General features: G+C 41.9%; 1 protein-coding gene across 28 annotated transcripts in view; it reads left to right on the forward strand.

Annotated features, from left to right (window-relative positions):
- CASK (calcium/calmodulin dependent serine protein kinase) overlaps nt 1-26,526 on the forward strand; it is a 263,121-nt gene that overhangs the window by 66,024 nt on the left and 170,571 nt on the right. For all 28 annotated transcript variants that reach the window (XM_087937711.1, XM_087937716.1, XM_087937713.1 and 25 more), the window contains exon 3: nt 14,994-15,099. In XM_087937711.1, coding sequence (XP_087793837.1) covers nt 14,994-15,099 — 106 coding nt within the window. The remainder of the gene's footprint in view (nt 1-14,993; nt 15,100-26,526) is intronic.

Genomic DNA, 26,526 nt, shown 5'->3' on the forward strand with positions numbered 1-26,526 from the left:
AATGGCATGCTGAAAAACTATGTTCAAGTAAGCCAGTGCCTCTTTTCTTTATGAGTAGGACTTGCTTACTAACTCTTTTACATACTATACAAGTCACATATTTGTTTAGTTACTGTATACAATCCATAGCATCCATAACTTCCAAAAACAAATCACATCATACCTTAGTCCCCCAATGACTACCCTGATGTAGTACTTACAAAATCAACATTTTCCTTCCATCAGGCAATACCCATTTCCATTCTCCAATTTCTATTGCTCCCACTTTCTATCTCATAACATTAAACATTCCTCCTACCGCTGCTATCTTGGCTTCCAAGTCAGCACAAGTCTGTGCAGACCAACTTAACTTTCTAGCTAGCTAGACCAAAAGTCCGTCTCTTCCTTCTATTACTTTCTCTTCCCATCTACAAACAAATTAATCCTTCCCCCAAGGGAACATCCATCAAATGAAGTCTAACTAGGCTATAACACAACTACCCCAACACAATAATGTTCAAGATCCAATCCTCCCTATAAGTCTCCTTTTAACCTTGACAGATAGGGTCTAGCATTTTAGACAAAAAAATGCCACTGGTTGTCTTTTTCCTTCCCACTTCTGTGTTAAAATCCTCAAAAGCCATTCCCTTATCTGTGTAACGCTAGGGTTTTCTTCTAGTAGTTTTGCATACAAAATAGCATAACCTATTCACAACCTACAATATCCATGCAATCCTAGAAATTTTCCCTCTTTTTCTACATAGTGTAATTCACTAACATTTGTAACATCACTGTAACATCACTGTAACATTTCCTAAAAGGGCAACCACTTGTGTTGCTAACAAATAGACAAACAATGAATGCCATAGGATGAAGCATCTTGACTCATATGCATCCAAAAGGCACACAGAAATAAAGACATAAAAGAGGGCGGTAAGAAGAACAACTTCAAAGATAAAACAATCCAAATGAGGTATTTTGAGTCAATGCTCTGAAATATATTTGGGTCAAACTTTAGTGTCAATTCTCTGCTTTGAGTAGAATATGGATTAAGAGCATATACAGAGTGCGCCTGGTTTCACTTTTGATTCCCTTGCTGAGCTGAGCTCCATTGTAACTGGGAGCTGAGACAGCTGCAAAGATAGACATTTTTAGGCAAACTGCCAGCCTTAGCCTAGCCATCTAAGATTCCTTTGTTTGCAGAAACACTGAGAAAAATCGTGATCTCAAAAATTTGCAGAAGGAAAAATAAATCAAAATTGTATTCAGATCAGCATAGCTTTCTATATGCAGATGAAAAAGACCCAAAACAGTGAAAGGCAAGACTGCAAGAGCAGGTTGCCCTGCCTTTCTCAGGCGAATAGAATAGAATAGAATAGAATAGAATAGAATAGAATAGAATAGAATAGAATAGAATAGAATAGAATAGAATAGAATTCTTTATTGGCCAAGTGTGATTGAACACACACGGAATTTGTCTTGGTGCAAATGCTCTCGGTGTACATAAAAGAAAAGATACGTTCATCAAGAATCATAAGGTACAACACTTAATAGTAGTCATAGGGTACAATAAGCAATCAAATCATACTAGGAAACAGTTAATATAAATCGTAAGGATACAAGCAACAAAGTTACAGTCATACAGTCACAAGTGGGAGGAGATGGGTGATGAGTGATGAGATTAGTAGTGCAGACTTTGTAAATAGCTGGACAGTTGAGGGAATTATTTGTTTAGCAGTGTGATGGTGTTCAGGAAAAAACTTGTGTCTAGTTGTTCTGGTGTGCAGTACTCTATAGCATTGTTTTGAGGGTAGGAGTTGAAACAGTTTATGTGAGGGGTCTGTAAATATTTTCACAGCCCACTTTTTGACTCGTGCAGCATACAGGCCCTCGATTGAAGACAGGTTGGTAGTAATTGTTCTGCAGTCCTCAATACTCTCTGGAGTCTGTGTCTGTCGTGTTGGGTTGCAGAACCAAACCAGACAGTTATAGAGGTACAGATGACAGACTCAATAATTCCTCTGTAGAACTGTATCAGCAGCTCCTTGGGCAGTTTTAGCTTTGTGAGTTGGCACAGAAAGAACATTCTTTGTTGTGATTTTTTGATGACGTTTTTGATGTTAGGTGTCCATTTTAATGTCTTGTGTCATAATAGAACCTAGAAATTTGAAGGTCTGTACTGTTGATACTGTGTTGTCTAGTATTGTAAGAGGTGGTAGTATGGGAGGGTTTCTTCTAAAGTCTATCACCATTTCTACGGTTTTGAGTGTATTCAGTTCCAGATTGTTCTAGTTACACCACAAGGCAAGTTGTACAACCTCTTGTCTGTATGTGGATTCATAGTTGTCTCGTATGAGACCAATCACCGTTGTATCATCTGCAAACTTCAGTATTTTAACAGATGGATCGTTTGAGATGCGGTCATTGGTATATAGGGAGAAGAGAAGTGGAGAAAGCACACAGCCTTGGGGGGGCTGTTCTAATTGTACAGGTATCAGATGTGATTCTGCCTAGCTTCACCTGCTGCTCAATGTTTCAACTAAGAAGGGGGGAGAATGGTTAAAGTGAGCAAAAAAAAAAAAGCCTCATCCCCCTTCTCTTGCTCTTTCAAGGCAAAAAGTCCTTGAGCAAGAGAAAGAAAAATTAACCAACAAGGACAAGAAAAAATGTTTAAAATACTACACAGAAATCTCACCCCTTTTCTCCACTCAGCATTCTCTTAACAAAATCATTTTTTCCGTTTCTCCCTCTCTCTCTAGCTTTAGTAAATCACACATTTTCCCCCCCCCCTTTTCACAGATTTCTCTCCCACATTCTATGTGGGATCTTTCATATTTATTTTCCTTGCAAACACTTACTATTTTTCACAAGCCAATGAGCTCCATTTTCTAAATAATTTTGTGTACTGGTATTAGAGGGTCTCATCCTCAGGTTTGGAAATGACTATACACACACACATTCACACATACATTTACAGACCTGGGGAGGTTTTGTCCCTTTAAATCTCCACTTTTTCTTTCTTTGGGCAACCTGTAGCTCATTCTTCAAGAAGTGGGAAAATTCAGGAAATAGTTTCAATCAAAAATGTGATTTTGGGCCCCAACCACTGCCCCAAGATGTGACTTAATTTGCCGGCTGGCCAAACATATCATAATCAATTCCATTCCATTCAATTCTACATGCTATTATTATAGATACACATCTAAGAGTATTTTTTAACAGAAATCACATCAAATTATCTGAGTCTTCCCATTTAGACAGGCAAGGCCTTTTTATTACTTGCTAAACCCCAGGTGGGAAGAACATTAACCTTTTCTTCTTTACTCTTTCTTCCTACCACACATAACAGCATAAATTAACCATATCTTCTTTGGACAGCCCTAATGTCTGAATCATCTTACTGTATGGAGGGGCTTCCCAACCTCTAAATATTTTTCCCTAAAGGACTACCCAGGTCTATTTACAGTTTGGGATTCTTCCTAATTGTTTTAGTGAACTCACTTTTACTTGAAGTTACATCCATTGTTCTATCTCCTTAAGCACTAGACTTTTACTACCTGTCTCTGCCCTGGGTGTTCTGTCTCTTCTCTTTCTAGTTTGGATCTCCCAGCAGATGCTGGCTTATTTTTAAGATTAAGATCTATAGAGACCTTTGTTCACACATCGTTTGCACCTGGCCAGGGCTCTCATGAGCAAGTTTGAACTCCACTTTTCTTTTTAAAGGCAACTTTTACTGCTACTAAAGGTTTTAACATGTACCAATGGGCTAGTACAGCTCCATGGAGAACGTGGCCCTAATCTTACCAGTTCCAGACAGATATTCCTACACCTGTTTCCAAGTATAAAACCAACCTTGCCTGTTTAAGGAGTTTCGCGGTTCCTTTCCATTGGAATTGAGGCTAGCTACTACCTCTCCTTGTACATCGGGCTGGGACCAGCATCCCACTCAGAATATTCAATAAACTCTCGTGCTCACCAAACCCATTGTTACACCGGTTGAACTGCACCACTGGACCTATTGAATATAATTACTTCTCAACAAAATTAATAATCATTGTATTATATTTTTAAAAACTACAAATCACAAGTATTTATGTTTAAGCTATTTATATTTAGATAGTCAATCCAGTATACAGGATTCTTAAAGTAAGATTTCTGCTTGGAAGTCAAGGCTGTATTAATTGTAATTTACTAGGCCCAAAAAGTCAGAAACCATGAGGAATAATTAATATAACCTTCAACTTTATATAGAAAAGCAATTTCTAGTCTATAGATTCTTGGAATTTGAACAACATAATTGGAACAAGAATGCTTACTGATAGTGATTTTCTTTGCATTAAGCCATAACAGTTGAAAACCCTTCACCCTATCAGTCTGCTCACCAGGGCCTTGGCAGGGGAGCCTCTTCCTCATATGTGGCCTACCCTTTGACTCCCCTAATACCATGGAGATTTCATTATTCCTAATCTGGGCTCTCAGTTCCCTCACCTGGGGAGTCCTCCATTTCAGACTCACAACCCATTGACTCATAGATACTTGGACTAATGGCAGGACCTGTAGTACTTCAGCACCCACTATCAACACAAGTGAGGCTCCTGACCACTAATCCCCCTTAATTAAGTGTGTGTGTCCCCATTTCCAGACTCTTTCACTGACAGGTGGAAGGGCACTCAACGGCTATTTCTTTTTCTTGACTCTCACTTGGAAAAAGAGTATCCACTTCTTGCTGCTTCACATATACACCAGCATGCAACCTTGGGTCTCCTCCCCGTCTCTCACCCATGGGAGACCCCATCTAGCACACCAGAGGACGCCTACTACCACCATGGTTCTGCTTTCTGCGTGGGACATAAATCCAGACTCCAGGTTGAAATAAGTCTGTCTACCAACTGTCCCCCTCTGTTGTCCCTTGGGCCAGTTACTCAGTGTTCTTTCAGATTGGCCACACTCCCTGCCATTTGCTTCTCTGGTGAGCCAGTAGCTCAGGAAAGAAGGAAACTGGGGAGCAAGAAAGCTTCCTCTGGGGCAGGTAAGCAGTAAGCAATGATGGGCAGGCAAGTAAATCCTCCAACCTCAAACAGTTTGGTCTTGGTCACCATCTTTCCTCCTCAGTTGTTGACAGATTACCCACAACAATCTATTGCTACAAGCTGCATAGAAATTCCTCCTTCAAATATTGTTTAATACTTTTGGCTGGTCTTTCTCTATATACAAAAGTTTCTGTTTTTTAACGTTTGATAGATTGCAAATGCTGCAAAGAACCAAGCAGTACAAAACATTCCAAAATGCCACTCTGAAAATTGTGTTAGTGTGAGTGACATTCTTCCTCACAATTTTTTAAAACATTTTTTATTAAGTTATAGGGTATTATAAAATACAAAAGTAAATAGAAGAGCAGTGAATGGGAAGGAGAAAGGGGAAAGAGAAGTGAGGAAAGAGGGGGGGGGGAGAAAAAGAAGCTTTGACTTCCGACTCTGTTACAGTAAAATAAGGCATTAACATCAAATCACAGTTTTTTGGTTTTCCATAATAGAATGAACAAGTCATTTCTATAAAGATCTATCAATCTAATCTGTAAAAGCTAGAGTCACATTCTTTTCCACATCAAGCACGAAGTTCAGAAGTGATTTCCTCATAATTTTAAAACAGTCTCATCCTTTGGAAAGTTCATTTAGCATTTTGAAAGCTGTTTGCCTGTATGTGTGGAAACCACTTCTGCAGAAACTGCAGTGAAACAGTGATCCTATTAGCAGTCCTGTAGCTGTCAGCCCCAAAATAGTATAAATCCAGATTTAAAGTTCCAGTTTATAATAGTATTTGTAGAAGCAAAACAATTGCATCTAGTTGTTACTAATTTATTATTTCAGAAGAATAAATTTCATTATTACCCAGATAACTACTTTTCCCTTAGTAATTCAACATTGATAGACTGTTATATTTACTTCTCTGAATTTTGAATCAGCATCTCTTTTTGTCTTTGCAAGGCCCATATAAATATTGGCTAGGAATCATTAATTGTTAATCTCCCAAACTTCTGAAAGCCACAATAGAATCACAGGAGAGTTTTTTTATTCAAACTATTCTTTGTGTTGAACAGTGAGTATGAGAATAGTCATGGGGTTTTCTGTCATTAAGATGTACCAAACAAATGACAAGCAGCCAAAATTGCCATCAGTATTCAGCTCCAACTAGTCCAATATTAGTATTATGAGTTGATGCATTTATTTTCTTTTGGGGGGTGAATTTAAGACTTGTTTGCCACCCGGGAAATTGCTGCTTCTATTCTCACCTTTTCCAAAGAAAGAAAAATTACTATTCTTCCACCAAATTTGAGTAGCATGATCACAGAGTGCTGGAAGTTCGTTGAGCGATTGTATTTGATAATTGAGATCATTTAAGAAAGTTCATTGGAGTGGATTCATCTCCCTTTAACTTGGGGTCTTTATTTCTACCATCACAGGATTCTGAAATGCTATTCCTAGTGAATTAAGATAGTTATCTTTTTATTGCTTTTATTTTTTAAACAAATCATTTTGAATAGAAGTTTAGCAATAGCAATAGGACTTAGACTTATATACCGCTTTGCAGTGCTTTACAGCCCTCTAAGCGGTTTACAGAGTCAACATATTGCCCCTAACAATCTGGGTCCTCATTTTGCCAACCTCGGAAGGATGGAAGGCTGAGTCAACCTTGAACCTGGTGAGATTCGATCTGCCAAATCGCAGGCAGCTGGCAATTAGCAGAAGTAGCCTTCTAACTACTGTGCCATTGTGGCTCATGCTTTACTGTATAATTATCTGTACTCTGTAGCTCATGATATAAACTTTACTTGGTAGTTTAAATCCTTTTTGGTTTAAAGGATTAAAATATAACTACTGTACAATATCAAAAGATTTCAGTAATGACGGCATCATTTACAGATAAGTAAATTGCAGTAGTTGGCTATCACAAAATTCTGAGAAAAGCCTAATTAATTGAACATAGTTTTTTTAAGCATGAATGAACAAATGAATTAGCTATGGATTATCACAATTGGCAATTATAATCTTATTCATGGAAGGAGTAATGGTATTAGTAGTTACACATTGTTCAGTTGTGGATTACTGCCTAACATATTACTGCCTTGATTATGGCAGTATAAACAATTGCAAGGATGCTCTTCTCCTAATTATGATGCCCTTACTCTTATGACTATGCCTTGTCTAACAAAACAAAAAAGAGTGAGATGTAGTGGCAATAGAGGTCCTGTAGGTGGTGCAAGCAGCACACTGCTGTGCCTCAACACCTATATGGGCCTCAAATACCTACATGATCTCACTTAGCAGAGCTGTCCCTGGCTTGTACATGATCTCACTTGCTAACAGCACCACTTCCTTACTTGTATATTCTTAAGTATTGGTGGGGGGAATTCACCAATCCAAATACTGTTTCTATATTACCTTTTTCTGCTTGTAAAAACTGTATAAAAGCAACAAACGCTGCCCAGGCAGTCAGACACCTTGGCACCTCACAAAAAGGGCACCTGATACGCCCGTTTTCTGAGCTGTGAAGAGCATCCAGTGATGGGAAGGTGCTTCAGTCCCTTCTAGGAAGGCTGGGCTTAAACTTGAGGACACTCCTCCTCCACGAGATTCCTCCTTAGCGTCCCCAGTTTTGTGAAGCCAAGGTATTGATACCCTATATGCTTAAGCTTATGTAATAACCCTGGCCGGAATAGACCCACTACCAGACGGAATAAAAGGGAGGGGCTGGATGCTCTTCACAGCTCACAAAGAACGGGCATATCAGGTAAGTACCAACGCCCTTTCTCCCATGAGCATCCAGTGATGGGACATACCAAAGCTTGGCACTGTCCTAAGGGAGGGACTCCGTCTGGGTTGCAGACCTAACTGTCTCTGAAATAACTTGCTGCAAAACTCACCTACCAAATGAAGCCTCAGCAGAAGCAAATACGTCAATTTTATAATTTCTAATAAATGGAGATGGAGAAGCCCAGGTTGCAGCTCAGCAAATCTCCTGTATTGTAGCTTGGATCGCCCATGCTGCTGTGGTAGCTGCAGTCCTGGCGGAGTGAGCGGTAATGCCTTGGGGCACTGGAATCGAGTGAGAGTCATACGGCTTAGCGATGGTGGCCCTTAGCCATCTACCTATGGTAGAGGGTGAAACCTTGCGCCCCAGGGTGTTAGGCTGAAAAGACACGAAGAGGGCTTCTGTCTTTCTGTAGGGCGCCATGCGCTTTATGTAGATGCGTAAGGCTTTTCTTACGTCCAAGCAGTGCCATTGGTGTTCGAGCCTGTGTGATGGAAAAATTTGGGAGCACCAGCTCTTGAACTCTATGGAATGCTGAATTAACTTTTGGAATGAAGGAGGGATCTGGTCTGAGAACCACTCTATCTGAATGGAAAATGCAGAGATCTTTGTGCACTGATAATGCAGCTAGTTCGGAGATTCTTCAGGCAGATGTAATTGCTATCAGGAAAACTACTTTGTAGGTTAGAAATCGAAGTGTCATGGTCCTTAGTGGCTCGAAGGGACCTGTAGTAAGGGTCAAGGAGGAGTCTCGTGGAGGAGGAGGAGTGTCCTCAAGTTTAAGCCCAGCCTTCCTAGAAGGGACTGAAGCACCTTCCCATCACTGGATGCTCTTCACAGCTCACAGAGAACGGGTGTATCAGGTAAGTACCAATGCCCTTTTTTGGTGCAAGATGTCTGACTGCCTGGGCAGCGTTTGTTGCTTTTATACAGTTTTTACAAGCAGAAAAAGGTAATATAGAAACAGTATTTGGATTGGTGAATTCCCCCCACCAATACTTAAGAATATACAAGTAAGGAAGTGGTGCTGTTAGCAAGTGAGATCATGTACAAGCCAGGGACAGCTCTGCTAAGTGAGATCATGTAGGTATTTGAGGCCCATATAGGTGTTGAGGCACAGCAGTGTGCTGCTTGCACCACCTACAGGACCTCTATTGCCACTACATCTCACTCTTTTTTGTTTTGTTAGACAAGGCATAGTCATAAGAGTAAGGGCATCATAATCAGAAGAGCATCCTTGCAGTTGTTTATACAGGGCATATACCTGACCCTGAGGCAACCTAGGAGAGGGTTTGGGGTGAAAAGCTGTGATACATATGCTGCAAAGGGAAGGAAGACACTGAACAAAGCAGCACCCACTAATTAAAATAGCACAAATAATGACTACATAGCGTAGAATATTTTCCATTAAGCCTGTGGGTAACCAAGCCCAAAAGCTTTCCCACGAAGACCCTAAATTATCAATTTTCAATTCCGAGGCCAAATTGTATAAAATATTAAGCTGGTGCTGGATGGTTCGTGACTCATCAAACAAATTAAAACAACATAGATTTTGTAGAATAGCCTTTCTCAATCCTTGCATCTTGTGGTTGATTGCTGAGATAGCTGAAGAAGTAGCATTAGTTGTTTTTGCTAAATTAAATGCAACAGAGTTAACGTTAAGGTGAGTTCGAGCAGCAAGTACTGGCACACCCACTATAGACTACGTATTCTGCTTTATTAAGTAAGGTTGTTTCAGAGTCACAGGTGCTATCTAGCATGACCCCACGTTGAGAACGATTCGAGTTATGAATTCATTGTTTAGAAAGCAAAACAGGAATCAGCTGGCTGAGGCAGCACTGTGCTTCACTAATATTAGCAGGAATATAATTAAAAGTTTCTTGACCACATGTAAAAAACCATCCTTGCGGTAGCCAAACATGGGCAAAATTAATGTCACTGGACGACTGGCACAACGGGACCGGGGGGAACCGGATTGGACACTGTGTCATCTGTAGAGTCACCCTTGCCATTTCTGGGACCGGATCGAGAGACTGGTGCCACAACATCCTTGGCTGGGCGGACACAACGAGCTGGAATCCACAAAGGTCCTGTAGGAGCAAGCACAGCAGCACAGCCTCACCCCCAAGTAGTTAAATTTTGAATAGAAACATTCAATTGATTTAAGGTAAATACTTTTTTAACCTGTTGTATTACCCACGACAAGTTGGGAACCCCACAACAAATTGGGGAGATCCCTTCTTTTTTATTTGTTTGTGGAGGCAGTCTTTAAAGAACCAATTAGCACATTCCACGATGGCTATATTCCAGGTTGTACAAAATTGCAAAAAAGCCGATGAGAAATAGGTTGGCTCGTTATCAGTTTTTAATGAAGAGGGCTTGCCTAGCGCTGTAATGGCTGAAAAAAGATAAGAAATAATATGATTAACTGTTTCCCCTCATTGAGGTGTGGCCCAAATGACTCCTGACTAGGTATCAATAGATAAATGAATATATTTCCAAGGGAGCCAAAGAGGGGGAACATGGGTAACATCCATTTGCCAAAGTTGATTAGAGGTGAAACCACGGGGATTAACTCCCGTGTCCTCTGAGGGGGATGCCCCAGAACATTGGGGACCAGATGAAACAATCGGCTTGAGTGGAGTGGAATATAACAAGCTTATGCCAGCCCCCTAGCATTTTGATGGAAAAAAGAGTGACTGAAAAAAGGATCTGAAAACCAAGTAGGTAAAATATGAACAGCAGCATCAGCATGATTATTGCCTTCAGAAAGAGGCCCAGGAAGGGGAGAGTGACTACGTATGTGAGAAATGCTTTCAGTCTTGTAGCAGCTGTTGCAACGTTAAAAACAAGGCCATGAGATTAGGGTCAATCCTGGGCGTAATATAAGCACCTGGAAGATTAAAAATAAGTTGACACACATAATGACAGTCAGAGATTAAATTGAAAGGCTGATGAGAAAAAGTTTGGAAAGCTAAAATAGCAGCAGACAATTCTGAACTTTGAGGTGAGGATTGCACTGCAGTGTAGGACACCTTCCAGGTATCATCATGAGGATCCTTGTAAGCAATCACTCCTCTCGTTCACCCTCCATCTGAAAAAAACAGTAGGAGCTTGTGGCAATGGAGAAGGAGAAAGCAGTGGACAGACAGGAATGGAAGAAGTCATTAAGCAAGCAAGCCGAGGATCTTTAGGCAAATGATATGCAGTACAGCCTACATAATCAGTTAAAGCGCATTGAAGAGATAAGTTATTCTGAAAATAAAATTGAAAATCAGATTTACATAACTCCACCAATTACATTTTACTGTACTTATCAAAAATTACAAAAAAAATCCTAAATCATGTTTCTACACTAACCATTTTTGATTTCTGCCCCCACTTCTTATTTGCAAAGCCCATTGTAAACACTTTGTGATTTTACCTGTTGTGCTGATAATAGTTATGCATTCTTCACATTCTTGTTGTAAACTTGTCCTGATGGAGTCAAACTTTAGTGTCAATTCTCTGCTTTGATCAAAATATGGATTAAGAGTATGTACAGAGTGCGGCTAGTTTGAATTTTGATTCCCTTGCTGAGCTGAGCTACATTGTAAACTGGGAACCTGAACCATCTTCAAAGATAACGTTCTAGGCAAACTGCCCACCTCAGCCTAGCCATCTAAGGCTTCTTTGTTTGCAATAACTCTGAGAAAAATCACCCCGCCTTTCTTAGGCAAAAGCTCAAAGCAGAGAGAAAAAATTGCTAAAGTGAGCAAAAAACCTCATTCCCCCCCCCCCCCAATTTTCCTGCTTCTGCTTTTTCAAGGCAAAAAGTTAACAACCAGCAAGGAGGGGGGGGGATGTTTAAAATACCACACAGAAATCTCACCCCAACATTCTTTCAACAAAATAATTCTCTCTCTCCATTAAATCACACACATTTCTCCATGGGACCTTTCTCATACTCTCCTTTTAATCTGGGATGGGGTCAACACATAGACATTTACACCAACTTTTTACCATCAACATACTCACAAATTTGTACTGTAATCAGATTGCTTGAATACTCACAATTCTTTTCTGGGAGCCAATGAACTCCATTGTCTAAATAATTTTGTGCACTGTTATTAGAGGGTCTCATCCTCCAGGTCTGCAAATGATTACACATAGACACATTCTCACACACAACATTTCCAGACCTGGGAAGGTTTTGTCCCTTTAAATCTCCATGTTTTCTTCCTTTGGACAACCTGCAGTTTGTTCTCAGAGCAGTGAGATAACTCAAGGAGTGGTTCCAATCGCAAATGTGATTGTGGGCCCTAACCACTGCCTATCTGCTTCCCACAGTTCTAAGTCCAATCCAAAAAGCTAATTTAATTCTCTGGCTGGCCAAACATGTCACAATTATTTTATTTTGAACTGCAGGAGCCCCAGTTGGGCCTATATACAGGTAAAGGATATCTTTCTTCAATTCAATCCTATTCAAGTCTACATGCAATTATTATACATTATTATACATACACATTTAAATTCAATTCTGCATGCAATTATTCTACATTATTATACATACACATCTAAGAAGTTTTAATGGAAATCACATCATGAAAAGAACAGTAAACTTTTGCTTCTTCTCTTAGTTCTTTCTATCACACATAACAGCCTAAATTAACGATATCTTCTTTGATCAGCCTCAATGTTCTGTATGGAGGGGCTTCCCAACACCGATCTGTCTCGTTCCATGCTCCTGAACAGCAGAGCTAACTGTGGACCATTGAAATCAATGGGGCATGCCTTCCACATCCGACTCTGCCATCCAGTGCATCAGAAAAGAGCAGTTGCCTGCATTCTAGTTACACCCATTGTTTTATCTCCTTAAACACTAAATAATTAAAAGGGATTAAAAATAAAAAATTTAAATTAATAAATTGTTACTATGTGTCTCTGGCCTGGGCATGTTCCCTTTTTACCCTTTTTCTTATTGTTTTTCTAATACTTGCCTTATGGGGATGTACAATGGCCGTGGAGAAGCAAAAGATTTAGCCTCCTAAAGGCTAAAGGAGGAGCTGAAGGTCCAATTGGAGAAGTTTTTGGGGTGTCAATTTTTACCTGATCATAATCAGGAGGGGGGCTTGTAGTCAATTGTTGTGCTGCTGAGATATCAGAGCCAAATTTTTCCACTGCTTGACGGCATTGATACCATCAATGTAATATTTGGACTGGAGCCCTGGGTTCAAGATGTAAAGTATGCCCTATCTTTATCCAATCCTTTAACCTGAGCGTCCCACGCTCTGGATACGAGGGACAATGTTTCCCTATCTCCTCAACCAGCTTCCTTATGTCTGCCCCAGGCACTGTAACGCCTGACTTGTGTATCAGGAATCTGAGTTCCTGTACATGTTTATGCTGGTGCTGAGATAGATTGCAACCCATACTTACCACTGAGGGGTCCCGTGGGATGAAGGTGCACCTAAGGGTCTGTTCCAGACAATAGTAAGTATGTTGGCTGTTGCTACCCACAGGGGGTTTTGTAGTCTCTGGTCGGGCGCCACTTGATGGAGTTCAAAGACCAGTCATTTCGCAGGGTACCATGATGTCTGACTGCCTGGGCAGCATTTATTGCTTTTATACAGTTTTTACAAGCAGAAAAAAGTAATATAGAAACAGTATTTGGATTGGTGAATTCCCCCCAGCAATCCTTAAGAATATACAAGTAAGGAAGTGATGCTGTTAGCAGGTGAGAACATGTAGGTGTTTGTGCCCCATACAGGACCTCTATTGCTACTACAGATGTTGATTGTGGTAGAAGTAAATAAAACATTCCCAAGTATTTGAAAACAAAGCAAAGAAGCCACCATGTTACTACTAAAGTCTGGTTACTTAAAACTTGATTGTAACTGAATATTCAAATCTGTAATATTCCAGTAATTCATGTATCTGCATAAACATATACAGGTAGTCCCAACTTGTACAACCAAATTTGGGACCAGAATTTCTGTTGTTAAGCAAATTAGTTAACTGTACAAGCTTTTTTGCCACTTTTGTTAAGTAAATCTAGCTTCCTATATTGACTTTGCTTGTCAGAAGCTGTTTGGGAAAGTCACATGACCTCATGATGCTGCAATCATCATAAATACATCCAGGTTGCCAAGCACCCAAATTTTTATGATGTGACTATGGAGATGCTATGACAGTCATGAGAGTGAAGACCACCATAACTCATTTTTTTCAGTGACTTTATAACTTTGAATGGTTGCTAAACAAATGGTTGTAATTTAAGGACTACCTTGAGCTGTAGAACAACAGCCGTTTAGATGTAGAAATAGATGTTGCATAGATTACTAAAATAAATGATGCATTAGAAAAGAACAAAACCAGAAAATCTTATTCTACTAGGGCAGTGGTGGCTAACCTATTTCAGTTCCTGTGCTAATAATTGTGTGCACTCTTGCTTGTATGCACTCACGTGCCAGCACCCAGAAGGCAATGTGTGCTGGCCCTTCCATGTCCCCTGCACATGCATGTGAACCCCCCCCCTCACGGGCCATGTGTCTGTGTATGCGTATGTGAGTTCTTCTCACACTCTGCGCATGCGTGCGAGATCCCACCTTGTGCTCTGCACATGTGTGTGCAATTCCCCCTCGTGCACTGCACATCTGTGCATGCATGCGTGATCCCCTCATGTGCAGCACATCCCTGCGCATGTGCGTATGTCTCCCATGCACCCTCCTCCACCCCCTGTGCATGCGCACCAAATACCCAACGATTAGTTGTTGGGCGGTGGCACATGCAGGCATGCACAGTGGGGCTCTTCCAGGCGACCTCTCGCGTGCCAAGAAAATGGCTCTGTGTGCCACTTCCGGCACGTATGGCATAGGTTCACCAACATGGTGCTAGGGGTTGAAAAAATTGGAAAAAATTGGAACTCACTGAAGAACACTAATAACTTTTTCTTAGAAAGGACTATGTGATAGACAGTAATCTCACTTATCTTCTTAATTTCTTATACATGTGCTACTTAATATTTATATTATGACATTGTGTATTACATATTGAATTGCCATAAAATAGCTATATAGTTAGATAATATTCAATTGTCAAAACTTTTGTAAGCATTTAAAACCAATGTTAAAGCAAAATTTAATTATAAGATTTAATTAGAATATATCATCCTTGTTACTTTCATTACGATATTTAATGATACAGAAATTACTGTCTTCAAACAGATCTGAAGAGAGAAGCAAGTATCTGTCACATGCTGAAACATCCTCACATTGTTGAACTTCTGGAGACCTATAGTTCTGATGGAATGCTATATATGGTTTTTGAATTGTAAGTTTTAAATTCCTCATATTTTTTTGAGATTTTCAATTATTCTAGAATGCCAAGTATGTTTTCACATTGTAATTTGTACATGTGTATATGTGCGCATAAATAAATATGTGCATTATGTGTAATCATTATTTGCATATTATGTTCAAATTGTAACTACCCTAGTTATATATGGCCAGAGGAGAATAATGTGATCAGTTAGGGAAATGAATAATGTTCTTTAAATTAGTGATCAATACTATACTAAGCAAAAATACACTTTCATATTACTTTTGGTTGCATTCTATTCTATTCTATTCTATTCTATTCTATTCTATTCTATTCTATTCTATTCTATTCTATTCTATTCTATTCTAGCAACCCAACTCACAGCTTACATTTTAAAGGTAAGAAACAAATAAAGAGGAAATGGGAATGAACATCCAGGAAAAAAAAACTAACCCACAGAACAGAAAAAAAATAGAGTCTTGATAATGATCCCAAGCCTAGGTTGGAATGGGACTTTTTGGCTCCTACCCTTGGCCGCGTCTGCTCCTCCACTAGGGTTCCGCCTCTGCATTCACATCTAGCTTTTCTCCTCGGCTGGCAAGCCCCTAGCTGTTCACCATGGCCTATGGGTCACAGCCCCTCCATCCCACTCACTTCGGCACGGCCCATTCAGCAAAACATTGTTTACCCTGGGCTTTTGGCCACCCGGGACAGTTAGCTGTCAGCCAATCAGTTAACTGCCAATGTTGGTAGCCAGAAGCCATGGGGTGATCCATTGCAGGGGGTGGGCTTGGGGGTGGTGCTGCAGCCAAATGACCTCAGTTGCTTGTTATGAGAAGGAAAGGGAGGAGCTTTCCTGTACACCCTCCCCTCTCTCTCCCCTTCCCCTGTCCCTTCCTCATTCTCTCTCTTTTTAAGGCTAGGATACCCACCCAAAACAAAAACTCCTTTAGATGAACCCAGCTTACTTATTGCCACCCCCCCAAGCTCTTCCCTTCCCGTTAGTTATCAGGGAGGCACGATTATTTACAGGGGAGCTTCCACCCCCTCCCCTTCTCCTAACAAGCGCCTGACATTGTTTTGCTGCAGTACTTCCCCCAAACTTCCCACCCCTGCAATGGATCACCCCATGGCTTCTGGCTTCCAGCATTGGCAGCTAGCCGATTGGCTGGCGGCTAACTGTCCCAGGCGGGCCAAAGCCTGGGACAAACAGTGTTTCATCGAATGGGCCGTGCCAAAGCATGTGGGACAGAAGGGCTGTGACCCATAGGACAGAGTGAACAACTAGGGATGTGCCAGCCGAGGAGAAAAGCTAGATGTGAATGCGCAAAGGTGGAACTTTGGAGGAGAAGCAGGCATGGCCAAGGGTAGGAGCCGAAAAGTCTTAGACCTGCCTAGGTTAGGGATCAAAGGTAGTTTTTCAAAGATTTTCAGAACAAGTGCAGAATATGATAAGAAAACTAAAAAAACTTGAAAATATGAAATAAGGAAAAGGAATACAGATAGGTCACAATTAGTGTTAGGTCAAATAATGCAGTATTCTATTTAGTGCAAATTGTTAGTTGATGCTGAGTCATGTTTAACCCAAATTCCAGTTCGTGTGAGGTTAATGCGTAGGTAAATGAGGCTAGTCCATAAGGAAAGTAAGATATTGTCCAAAGAAAATAGTAATGTGCAAGTAAAGGCGTTCATTCTCAAGGAATTTGAAGATAGTTTTTGAGAAAACAAAATTATGGGTGCTGACCCTAACCTTGATCAAAATCATGCCAATTTGCAGAAATGTGAATGTCACTTTATATCTATCAGCATACGTATGAAGTTTTAAAGAAAGAGATAACAGTTCAGTTTACGCTGCTAGCTATTTTGAGAGACAATAAAGGTTATTTTTGTCACTTTATGCTTATCTTTAGGAATGATATTTAGACTTCTTTTGTTTTTACTTTGCTTTCTATAACTACTATGACTTTGTTAACCATAAAATTAAATCATATATTCTTTTACCCTTTACTGTAATATTTCATTAATACACATATTAAATTTGTGCTTAAAAGTTATCTCTCAAGCTGGAACCAATTTTCATATTTTCCATAAAAAGATCATTTTGAAAAATGCTCACCATAGCATGCACCATTTCATAGACTGTCTTTTAATCTTCTTATCTTTTTCTTTGTGGATATCATCTGCACCATTCAACCATGAGCATCTCGGTCTTCTCCTTCCTCTTGAACCATTTATTCTTTTTTATATAATTCTTTAAGTGATAAAACTATGTCAGCCTATTATTTTTGTATTAATCTGTCACTGGTTCATTTAATCTATATTTAATCCATATTCATTTAATGCATTAAATTTTCTCACATTCACATAGTCTCCCCTTGCCAGCCCTTCTTTAGCTACCATCAGTCTTACTGCATTCAATTGGCTTAGAAGCCTTGCCAATCAAACCATAGATTTCTCTGTGACATTTTTGTGAAAGAAAACCTACATCATGTTACACACACGCACAGAGTAGAATTTATCTCCTTATGCTGATTTTATTTATTTATTAAATTGATGTGTCACCTATTTCACTATACAAAGCAACTCTAGATAATTTACAATAAAATTATAAATATAAAATATTAAACCCCAAAGTATTCTTTTTTCCAATAGGCAACTAGACTTTTTTGTTTGAAGATTTTCATTTCTCATCCCAGAAACTTCTTCAGCTCTGAGGAGATGGTAGGAAATACAAGGATTTATACTCCTTGTAGACAGCTGGTCATTTGCATTCTTTTAGAGAGTTGCTGAGGCCACCTGAAGGTTTATTTGTGTCCTCAGTAGTAGGACTCAAGTAGTGCAAATGGGTGTGGAGCCTTCTTGGAACTGTTGAAAGGACTATGTTGTAGACTAGAGATAGATGACAAGAACAAGACAAGATTCAGCAGTCTATCTGCATTTAAAATACACAGAAAAACCTTCAGGTGGCCTTAATGACTGGCTAAAAGAATGCAGATGATCAGCTGTCTGCAAGAAGTATAAATCCTTTCATTCCCCACTATCCAGTCAGAGCTGTATAAACTTCTTGGGTGACAAGCGAAATGTCTTCAAAGAAAAGCAAGGAAGTCCAGTTGCCTCTTGAAAAAAAGCACCTTTGGGACAACTATGACCTGGATGAATGAGAATCTCCATAAACATAAAATATTAAAATGTACAAGAATTAGATAAAACAACTAAAAAACAAGAGCATGAATGGTACAGTGGTAGGATCTTCCCTCTTAATCCATATCTACCTCCAGCATAAAGCATCCCTATCAAAGCCCCAAACCAACTGACAAAACCAGCATAAGGTCAAAAAGGTTGGGGGGGAGACACCTTACCTCCAGAAGCAAGATATTCCAAAGGGCAGGGGCCACATAGAAAAGACTCTACTCCTAGATCTCGCCAACTAAAATTCCTTAACTAACAGAATCCATAGCATGTCCCTTCTGCCAGACCCGAGTGTGGAGATCAATCCTATTGGGGCTTGTTACTTCGATATGTTATTTACACTGATTTTAAATTGATGTAAATGTGTTCATTTTTTAAAAAAAAAAGTTTTATCTTGGTTAGTAATATTTTGTTGGGTTGAACATTTTGTTTCCACTAAGTTTTTTTAAATTTATGTTCAGTATAATTTTCATTCTAGAAATAATAAAAAATACCACTGATTATTTGGGAAGAAATCGTTATACATGATTTTCATTATTAGGAAGACTAGTCAAATACTAAGATTATCAGAGAGATTGTTGCTGTTAATTCCCAAGTCAGGATTGCCTCTCTTCAGTTCATAGGAAAGAAGAATACTTGCTCTATAGATTTAGAGAAAAGCACTTTTACTAGGAATAGACTGAATGCAAAATGGTTTCAAGCAAGCTCTGAGGCACCAGAGTGGGAACAGCACAGATAAAGATATAGTATACAGCCCAGCCCCCTTGTAGCTAGACAACCAGAGGCTACTGCATACCATAGCCAACTGATAACATGGCCTTGAAGTTAACTGCAGTTGCAAAGCTGCAATTAAAAATTCTCCATAGTTCTTCTCAATCAGAGTGAGTACAGGAGGAGTGTCAGGTGCAGGGCAAAAAGGTGATACAGTTTCAGGTTTCAATAAGCTGCAGTTAAATACAGGGTGAATATGCTTTAGATTCTTGGGCAACTGCAATTTGCACAGTGACGGGGTTAATTACTTTAACAATTGGGAATAGGCCCACGTATTTAGGACCAAGTTTCTTAGATGGTTGGGTGAACTGTAAGAACTTTGTGGAGAGGTAAACTCTTGTTACCTACTTGAAAATCTTTTGGCTTCACACGTTTTTTTGTCAGCTTGTTTCTTATGTGCCTGATGTGCCTCCTCCAGTGTCTACGGGCAACTGGCCAAGTGTTCTGCAGTTGGACTATCCACTCCATTAAGGAGGGTACGTGTGGTTTTTCTTGAGGCAGCTCTCTCATAGTTACAAAGTCCTGCCCAGAGCCACTTTAAATGGGGTAAACCCCATGCTACTATGCACAGAATTGTTATATGCTACCTCTGCGAAAGGCAAAAGGTCGGCTCAATTGTCCTGTTGATCATTAATGTAGCACCTGAGGTACTGTTCCAGGACTGAGTTATTTCTCTTACAAGTCCCATTAGTTTGGGGGTGATAGGAGGAGCTTAAGGTCTGGGTGGTTCCCAACAGCTTCAGGAATTCCTGCCAAAATGGCAATGTAAATTGCACTCCTCTATCGGAAATAATGTGCTCATGTGCACCATGCAACCTATACACCAGAGGTGGTATTCAGCAGGTTCTGACCAGTTCTGGAGAACCGGTAGCGGAAATTTTGAGTAGTTCGGAGAACCGGCAAATAACCCCCTCTGACTGGAGATTTTATAGTATCCTTCCCCTGCCACGCCCACCAAGCCACACCCACAGAACCGGTAGTTAAAAAATTGAACCCCACCACTTCTATACATGTGTTGTACAAAGAGTTTAGCTGGCATCTTTGCAGAGGAAATTTGGGGGCAGGGAACAAAGTACACCTGTTTTGAAAAAAGATCCGTAACAACCCAAATAACAGTGTTCTCTCCACTTTCAGGCAATTCCACAATGAAGTCCATAGATATTTCTTTCCACGGTGCTTCGGGATTAGCCACAATCTGTAAAAGCCCTGTGTGTTTCCCCGGAAGTCTTTTTGCCACAGCACAAACTGGACAGCTGGCCACATAGCTTTCAATGTCTTTCTTCAGTGAGGGCCACCAAAACTGCCTCTTAACCAATGCAGGGTTTTTACAAATCCAAAGTGTCCTGCTGAATTAGAGTCATGGGTGCCCTTTAATATGGTGTTCCTCATGCTTTAGGGCACATATAATTTGGCCCTGACCCAAGCCAGACCATCATACATGGTGCCGTCATTTTTGTGAGTGGTTAACCATTCATCAGCTTCTAGTGCTTCTTTGAGCTTCTCACACAGTTCATTTGGAATGTTAGACTCCCCCTTCCCATGAACTCTAGTGGTTACTGGGGCTTCTAGCTGCTTCAAGGGGATAACCGGTCTGATCACTTCAGCTTTAACACCATTGTTTTGGGGCAATCTAGACAAAGCATCTGCCATAAAATTCTTCCCCCCGGGACATAATGGAGAGTGAAGTTGAAATGATTAAAGTGGAGAACCCAATGGATTTGTTTAGGGGATAGCCTGTGTGGAGTTTTCAGGGCTTCCAGATTTTTATGATCAGTCCATACCTCAAACGGCATCCTTGCCCCTTCCAGGAAATGCCACCGAGTAGGGCCCACCACACTGCATATGCCTCCTTCTCCCATATCACCCACCTCTGTTCAGTCTCAGTGAGTTTCTTAGAAGTGTATGCGCATGACTGTAGCAAACCCCAGGAATTCCTCTGCAATAACACCGCCCCCACGGCTACATCACTCGTGTTGGCCTGAATTACAGATGGGCCCCCTGGGTCGTAGTAAGCTTCCACAAGTCTAACTTAGTGAAGATTTTTCCTTTGGCTAGGTGCGCCAGCATGTCCATCTGCGGCAGTGGGTAGACATTTTCTATGCACACTGCCCCCTATAGCCCCCTATAGTCAACACATAGGCAAAGGATCCCATCTTTCTTCTCTCGGAACAAAACTGGGGCTACCACCCTTGGCCTTGTTGTTGTATAAATCAACATTTTAAGTTCTTATCTATGATGGTGTGAAGTTCTCCTAGCTCACGTGGAGTTATCAAGTAAAGTTTAGGCTTTGGGAGTTTAGCTCCAGGAAGGATTTCAATACTGCAGTCCATTGGACGATGGGGCGGGAACACATCAGAGCCTTTCTCACTAAATACATCTGTCAAGTCCCAGTACTCCCTTGGGATTTTGGATTCGCTCATTGAGTAATCCTGAGCTGCTTTCCACAGCTCCCTTTGCCCTTTGTTTCGCTCACTGCTGGGTTTTGGTGTCTCTTCCTCTTCCTTAGCCACTTTCTGCCGAATCTTTAAAAAAAACCCACTCCAATTCACTTTAGAGTTCCATTTCTGCAACCAAGACAGTCCAAGCAGGAGGGGCTTTTCCATCTCTGGCGCCACTACAAAACTCTGAGTCTCTTTATGATTTCCCATTCACATCTCTACCGGTTCAGTTATAAAGTGAGCTGGGCCCCCTCCAGCTACAGCCCCATCTAGCTGGCAAAATGCTATGGGCACTCTCAGATGTTTGAGTCTCAGTCCCAGTTTTTTAACGATTTCAGGGCTGACTATGCACCTAGTGCAGCCCGAGTCCGATAAAGTTAGCATCCTCCCTTGGGCCCCTGAAGAAGGCACCACTAACTCCACATGGAGGGTTATAGGGATAACATGCTGACTTACTTGAAGGTCATCATCACTGTCGCTATCAGCCTCACCTGAGTTGGTTGGAGTTCCCAACCCCTCAGAGCCAGGAGGGATGAACTTTACAACCTCCAGACCATTCAGCACTGTCTCTTGGGTCCTCAGAATTGGTGTCATTGCCTCCTCCCTCGAGGTTGCCGTAGTGTTGAGGCTGGTTTTGCTGGATTGGCATGCCGTAGATTGGTGCCCTTCCTCATGTCTGAGGCACATTGTGTTTCTTATGCATGGGAAGGAAGGACTAAACCTGTCCATCACCTCTCCATTGCTGGTTCCGGGCAAGGTCGATCTCCACTTCCTCTGCCAACACATACCAGCACTGTAGGATTTTTGGGGCCCTGTGTGAGACACAGGTGTGGTAGATGTCATCATTGAGGCCATCTTTGAATTAGTCAATGAAGACATCTTTGGACCATGCAGCCAACCGGCACACCAACTCTCAGAACTCCTGGGTGTACATGGTCAATGACAGACATCCTTTATCCAGATGCTTGCCTTATGCTCAGCCAGTAGATCCTCAAACTGTTGGCGAAAGGCTGCCATAAAGTGGTCATAGTTCTGCAGTTGCGGGGGGATTGTCCTTGTGGAAAGAGGCCATCCACTCCGCTGCTTCCCCTTCCAGGGCTATATTTACTTGCCTTATCCAGGTTTCTGCTATCTCCAGTTCAGTCCCATACTCCTGCATGTAGTTCCAAACTTGCACCAGGAAGAACCCCAGTTGCTCAGTGTCTCCCCCATACTTAACCCCCAAGGCTGGGACCTTTGGGGCCTGGTGTTTTCGAGGAACAGTCCCTGCAGGTGGAGTAGCTTGCGCAGCTTGGTCTGGGGGATCCAAGAACCCTGAGAAGCTTCCTGTGCAAGAGGCTCTTTCTTTGGCTCTTCAATTCCCCCTAACCTGTTGTATCAGAAACAGAGCCTGATTCAGCATGGCTTCCTCTGGGCTTCTCTCCCGGGAAGGGTGTCTTCCCTTTGACCCACTCCCCTTGCCCACCAGGCTTCTCGCTGAAGTCTGTCTCTTCTTGCCATTCTGTCTTACCTAGAGTCTGATGTGGTTTAGTGGGGAAGCTGGCTGTAACTCCAATTTCCTCCATCTCACTCCAGTGGTTGGACATTGGATGCTTGGTCCCCACAGTGGACTGCTGTCTTCTGGTCGACCATTAAAGCAGAGCTTGCTTACTGTCAGGATTGCCTCTATTCAATTCCTAGGAAAGAAGAATCCCTGCTCCATAGCTTTAGAGAAAAGCACTTTTACTAGGAACAGACTGAATGCAAAATGGTTCAAGCAAGCTCTGAGGCACCAGAGCAGGAACAGCACAGATAAAGATACAGTATACAGCCCATCCCCCTTGTAGCTAGATAGTTGTAGTTTCTCTCTTCCCCCACCCCCATTTCATGGCAGCAAGCATCAGACTAGCTGATATTTTGGGCTTCTTTTCCATTTTGAAATTCATAGAAAGAATAAGTTACAACACCACCTAATGTACAAACTAATGTGCAAACTAGTTGGGTAAATGGATTATTAAGATTCCACAAAGCACTAGTAATCAGAATATAAGCCCTGTTTAAGTTTAAGTTGAGGAAATTAAAATATATGCCTTCATATCCAATATGTAATTTGAAAAAGAAAATCAAGGAACTATCCCATAAGAATATTCATGGTATCTTATTAGTCTGTTTAAAATATTTAGAAAGTTATTGTCATCTAAATATATATATGTTTTGGGGTAGCATTGATTTTAATATTTTTCTCCAAAAATACATTGAAATTTTAACTAGTAATATGACACATACAGTTATAAATATTTGTTTATTAAATGTATAGCCTTATTTTCATTCTGGAATTCAAGGTAGCATACATATCACTTCTCTTTTCCCCAATAGCTAAATAAGGTAGGATGGGATGAGAGAGTGTGACTGACCCAGCATCCTTCAATTACTTCTGTGAATAAGAATGCTGTCAATTAAATCATGCGTCTGGAGCCAAACTTTCAAAAATTCAAAGGATTTATTGGGAGTTAACATGTCCGGCACTGCCTGGGTGTAGCTGATTCTGCGAGACATAATTCATTGTCATCCTTAACCCTGGTTTCCCCCCCGCCTCCTGGGTGTATCATAATTCATATTCTCCAATAAGATACATCCATAGCCAAGAGTCATCAATCATATTCTCGGGTTAGATTTTTGTGCAGCAGAAACTTCAGTCATCTGGTTACTATCTCTGAAAAACTATGTATGGAATGTACTTCTGATTTCCAAGCTGCTGCACTGCTCTTTCAAACCCCTTTCCTCCCTCCCTTTCTGTTGGAAATTCTAAAATATCCATAGAAATATTTTATGAGTTGACAAATGAACTATTTTTCCTATTAGCCCCACATTTTAATCACTATCAAAAAGTAACTATTTTTAATAATAGTTATTAAAAGATATTTAAATGAAAATTTAAAAATGTAAGAAAATGGGCGTTGGTTCTTACCTGACACGCCATTTCTATTCGAGCTGGGAGGATCATCCAGAGAGTGGGAGGTGCTTCAGTCTGTGTTGATTGTAGGCTGAGTTTAACTATTGAGGAACGCCCCTCCCTCCATCACGTGGCTCCATCCGGGCGTTCCCCCAGTTTATGCGAAGTCGAGAGGGAAGAGAAAACCGTACTCTCATCTTACTAGACTTAATGATTCATTGGCCAAAACAGGACCCCACCAGACGGGAAGGATAAGGGTGGGGCTGGATGATCCTCCCAGCTCGAATAGAAATGGCGTGTCAGGTAAGAACCAACGCCCATTCTCCTTCGAGCTGCTCGGATCATCCAGAGAGTGGGACATACCAAAGCTTGGCTGTCCTACGGGAGGGACCCCGTCTGGCTCAGGAGCCTCTCTGGGTCCTTGAGGACCTGCCGCAGGACACATCTGCCAAACGAGGCCTTAGCTGAGACAATATGTCGATCTCGGAATGCCTAATGAAGGAAGACAGAGGAGTCCGGGTGGAGGCCCGGCAACTATCAGTGATAGGGGCTTGAGTGACCCAAGTTACCGGTGTATCTGCCTCTCTGATGGGATGCGCTGCAGTTTCACTAGTACTGGCAAACTTGTGACAAGTGAGATCTGGGGATAGTAGCTCTGATCCAGAGTCGAAGGTTGGAGGGGGCACTTCGTGGTCCAAAGATTTGGGTTGAAAGGAGGAAAGGGTTTCAGACCTCATGAGGGCTGGGAGTGCGAAAGGTAGATGCGAGGGGCACGGTACAGGTATCTCTCTCTCGCACGAGGGTTGGACAGAGGTTTGGGGGAATGAGATCCCTTGCCTTGCGAAAGGCTGGGTTGACCTTGGGCAATAAGGCAGAGTCGGGCCGGAGGACCACCCGGACGGCGAGGGAGATGCAGAGGTCCTTTCTTACCGACAATGCTGCAATCTCCAAGAATCGACGAGCCGAGCACTGGCCACCAGAAACAGAACCCTGAAGTTAAGAGCTGGAGGGAGAAATCCCTGAGAGGCTCAAGAGGTCCTCAGAGAGGGGTAAAAAGGACCCTAACAAGGTCTCAGGCAGGGTATGAGAAAAGTTGGAGGACACAAGTTAGTGGGTTGTCTGAGGGATGCCTTATAACAAGGGCTGACCCGAGATAGGTGACACCGCTTGCCGAGTTATTTTGGGTGATCTCATGGGTTTGGATGGTTGAGGATCGTCTGAAACCAAGATGGGGTCAATAATCTGGTCAGGGAACTTCTCGTTCTCTCTCTCTCTTTCCTTTTCTTTGTGATTGCTAGTTTGATTGTTTGTTTTTAAAACGGTTCTGCTCAAGCTCTAGGGACCAGTTAGAGCCAGGGTTCCGGAGCCGAGGGGCCCCTGAGAGGGGGAGATCCCCCCTGTGGGGGGATTTTCCAGAGAGGAGCGACCGATAGGTTGTGGAGGACCGCCAACCAAAGGTACCTGGGGCAGGGGAGAGCCACCGGAAAAGTTCTGCGTTCTCGGGATCAGCTCCTGTATGACTCTGGGAAACTAGTGCTAGTGGGGATGCAGGGGACCCCTGGGAGCCGAGGACGATGTAGGGCGACATGATCCTAGGTCCCATGGGAGGGGAACTTGAGGGAAATCAGGAGTGTGTGTTGAAGGGGATGTAAAGAGATCCTCAACTGGCAGGCCGAAGAATGTGACCGCCCCTAGAACAGAGACGGGAGAGAGACGCCGATCGGATTGGTCCACCATGGCCCTGTCCAGCGAATCCACTTTGGTGATTGACACTCCTGAGATGGCTCTGCTTCAAGGAGGAGATTGCACTCCGCCCCGTGGCAGAGACGCTTGGCTTCTCTCATTAACCGAGAGGTCTGGGTGCCCCCTTGTCTGAGACGTGGCTTTGGCAGTGACACTGATGGTGAGGAGGACGCGGCACCCGCATACCTGGAGGTGGGAGCTGCGCGGGGCCCGGAGTATGACGAGGAGTTCCACCCAATTTTGTATTGCATACCCTTTTCTGTCTCCAACTATCGGCCCCGTGCCGAAAGAGGGGATCCTGCATGGTAATACTACACCCGCGGCGCCCTTCGAACGAGTGGGTAAAGTGCCCCAGTCGGGCGGGCA

This window comes from Pseudonaja textilis, chromosome 7 (assembly GCF_049901715.1).
Source record: "Pseudonaja textilis isolate UNSWEBS1 chromosome 7, rPseTex1.2, whole genome shotgun sequence".
Taxonomy (NCBI): domain Eukaryota; kingdom Metazoa; phylum Chordata; class Lepidosauria; order Squamata; family Elapidae; genus Pseudonaja; species Pseudonaja textilis.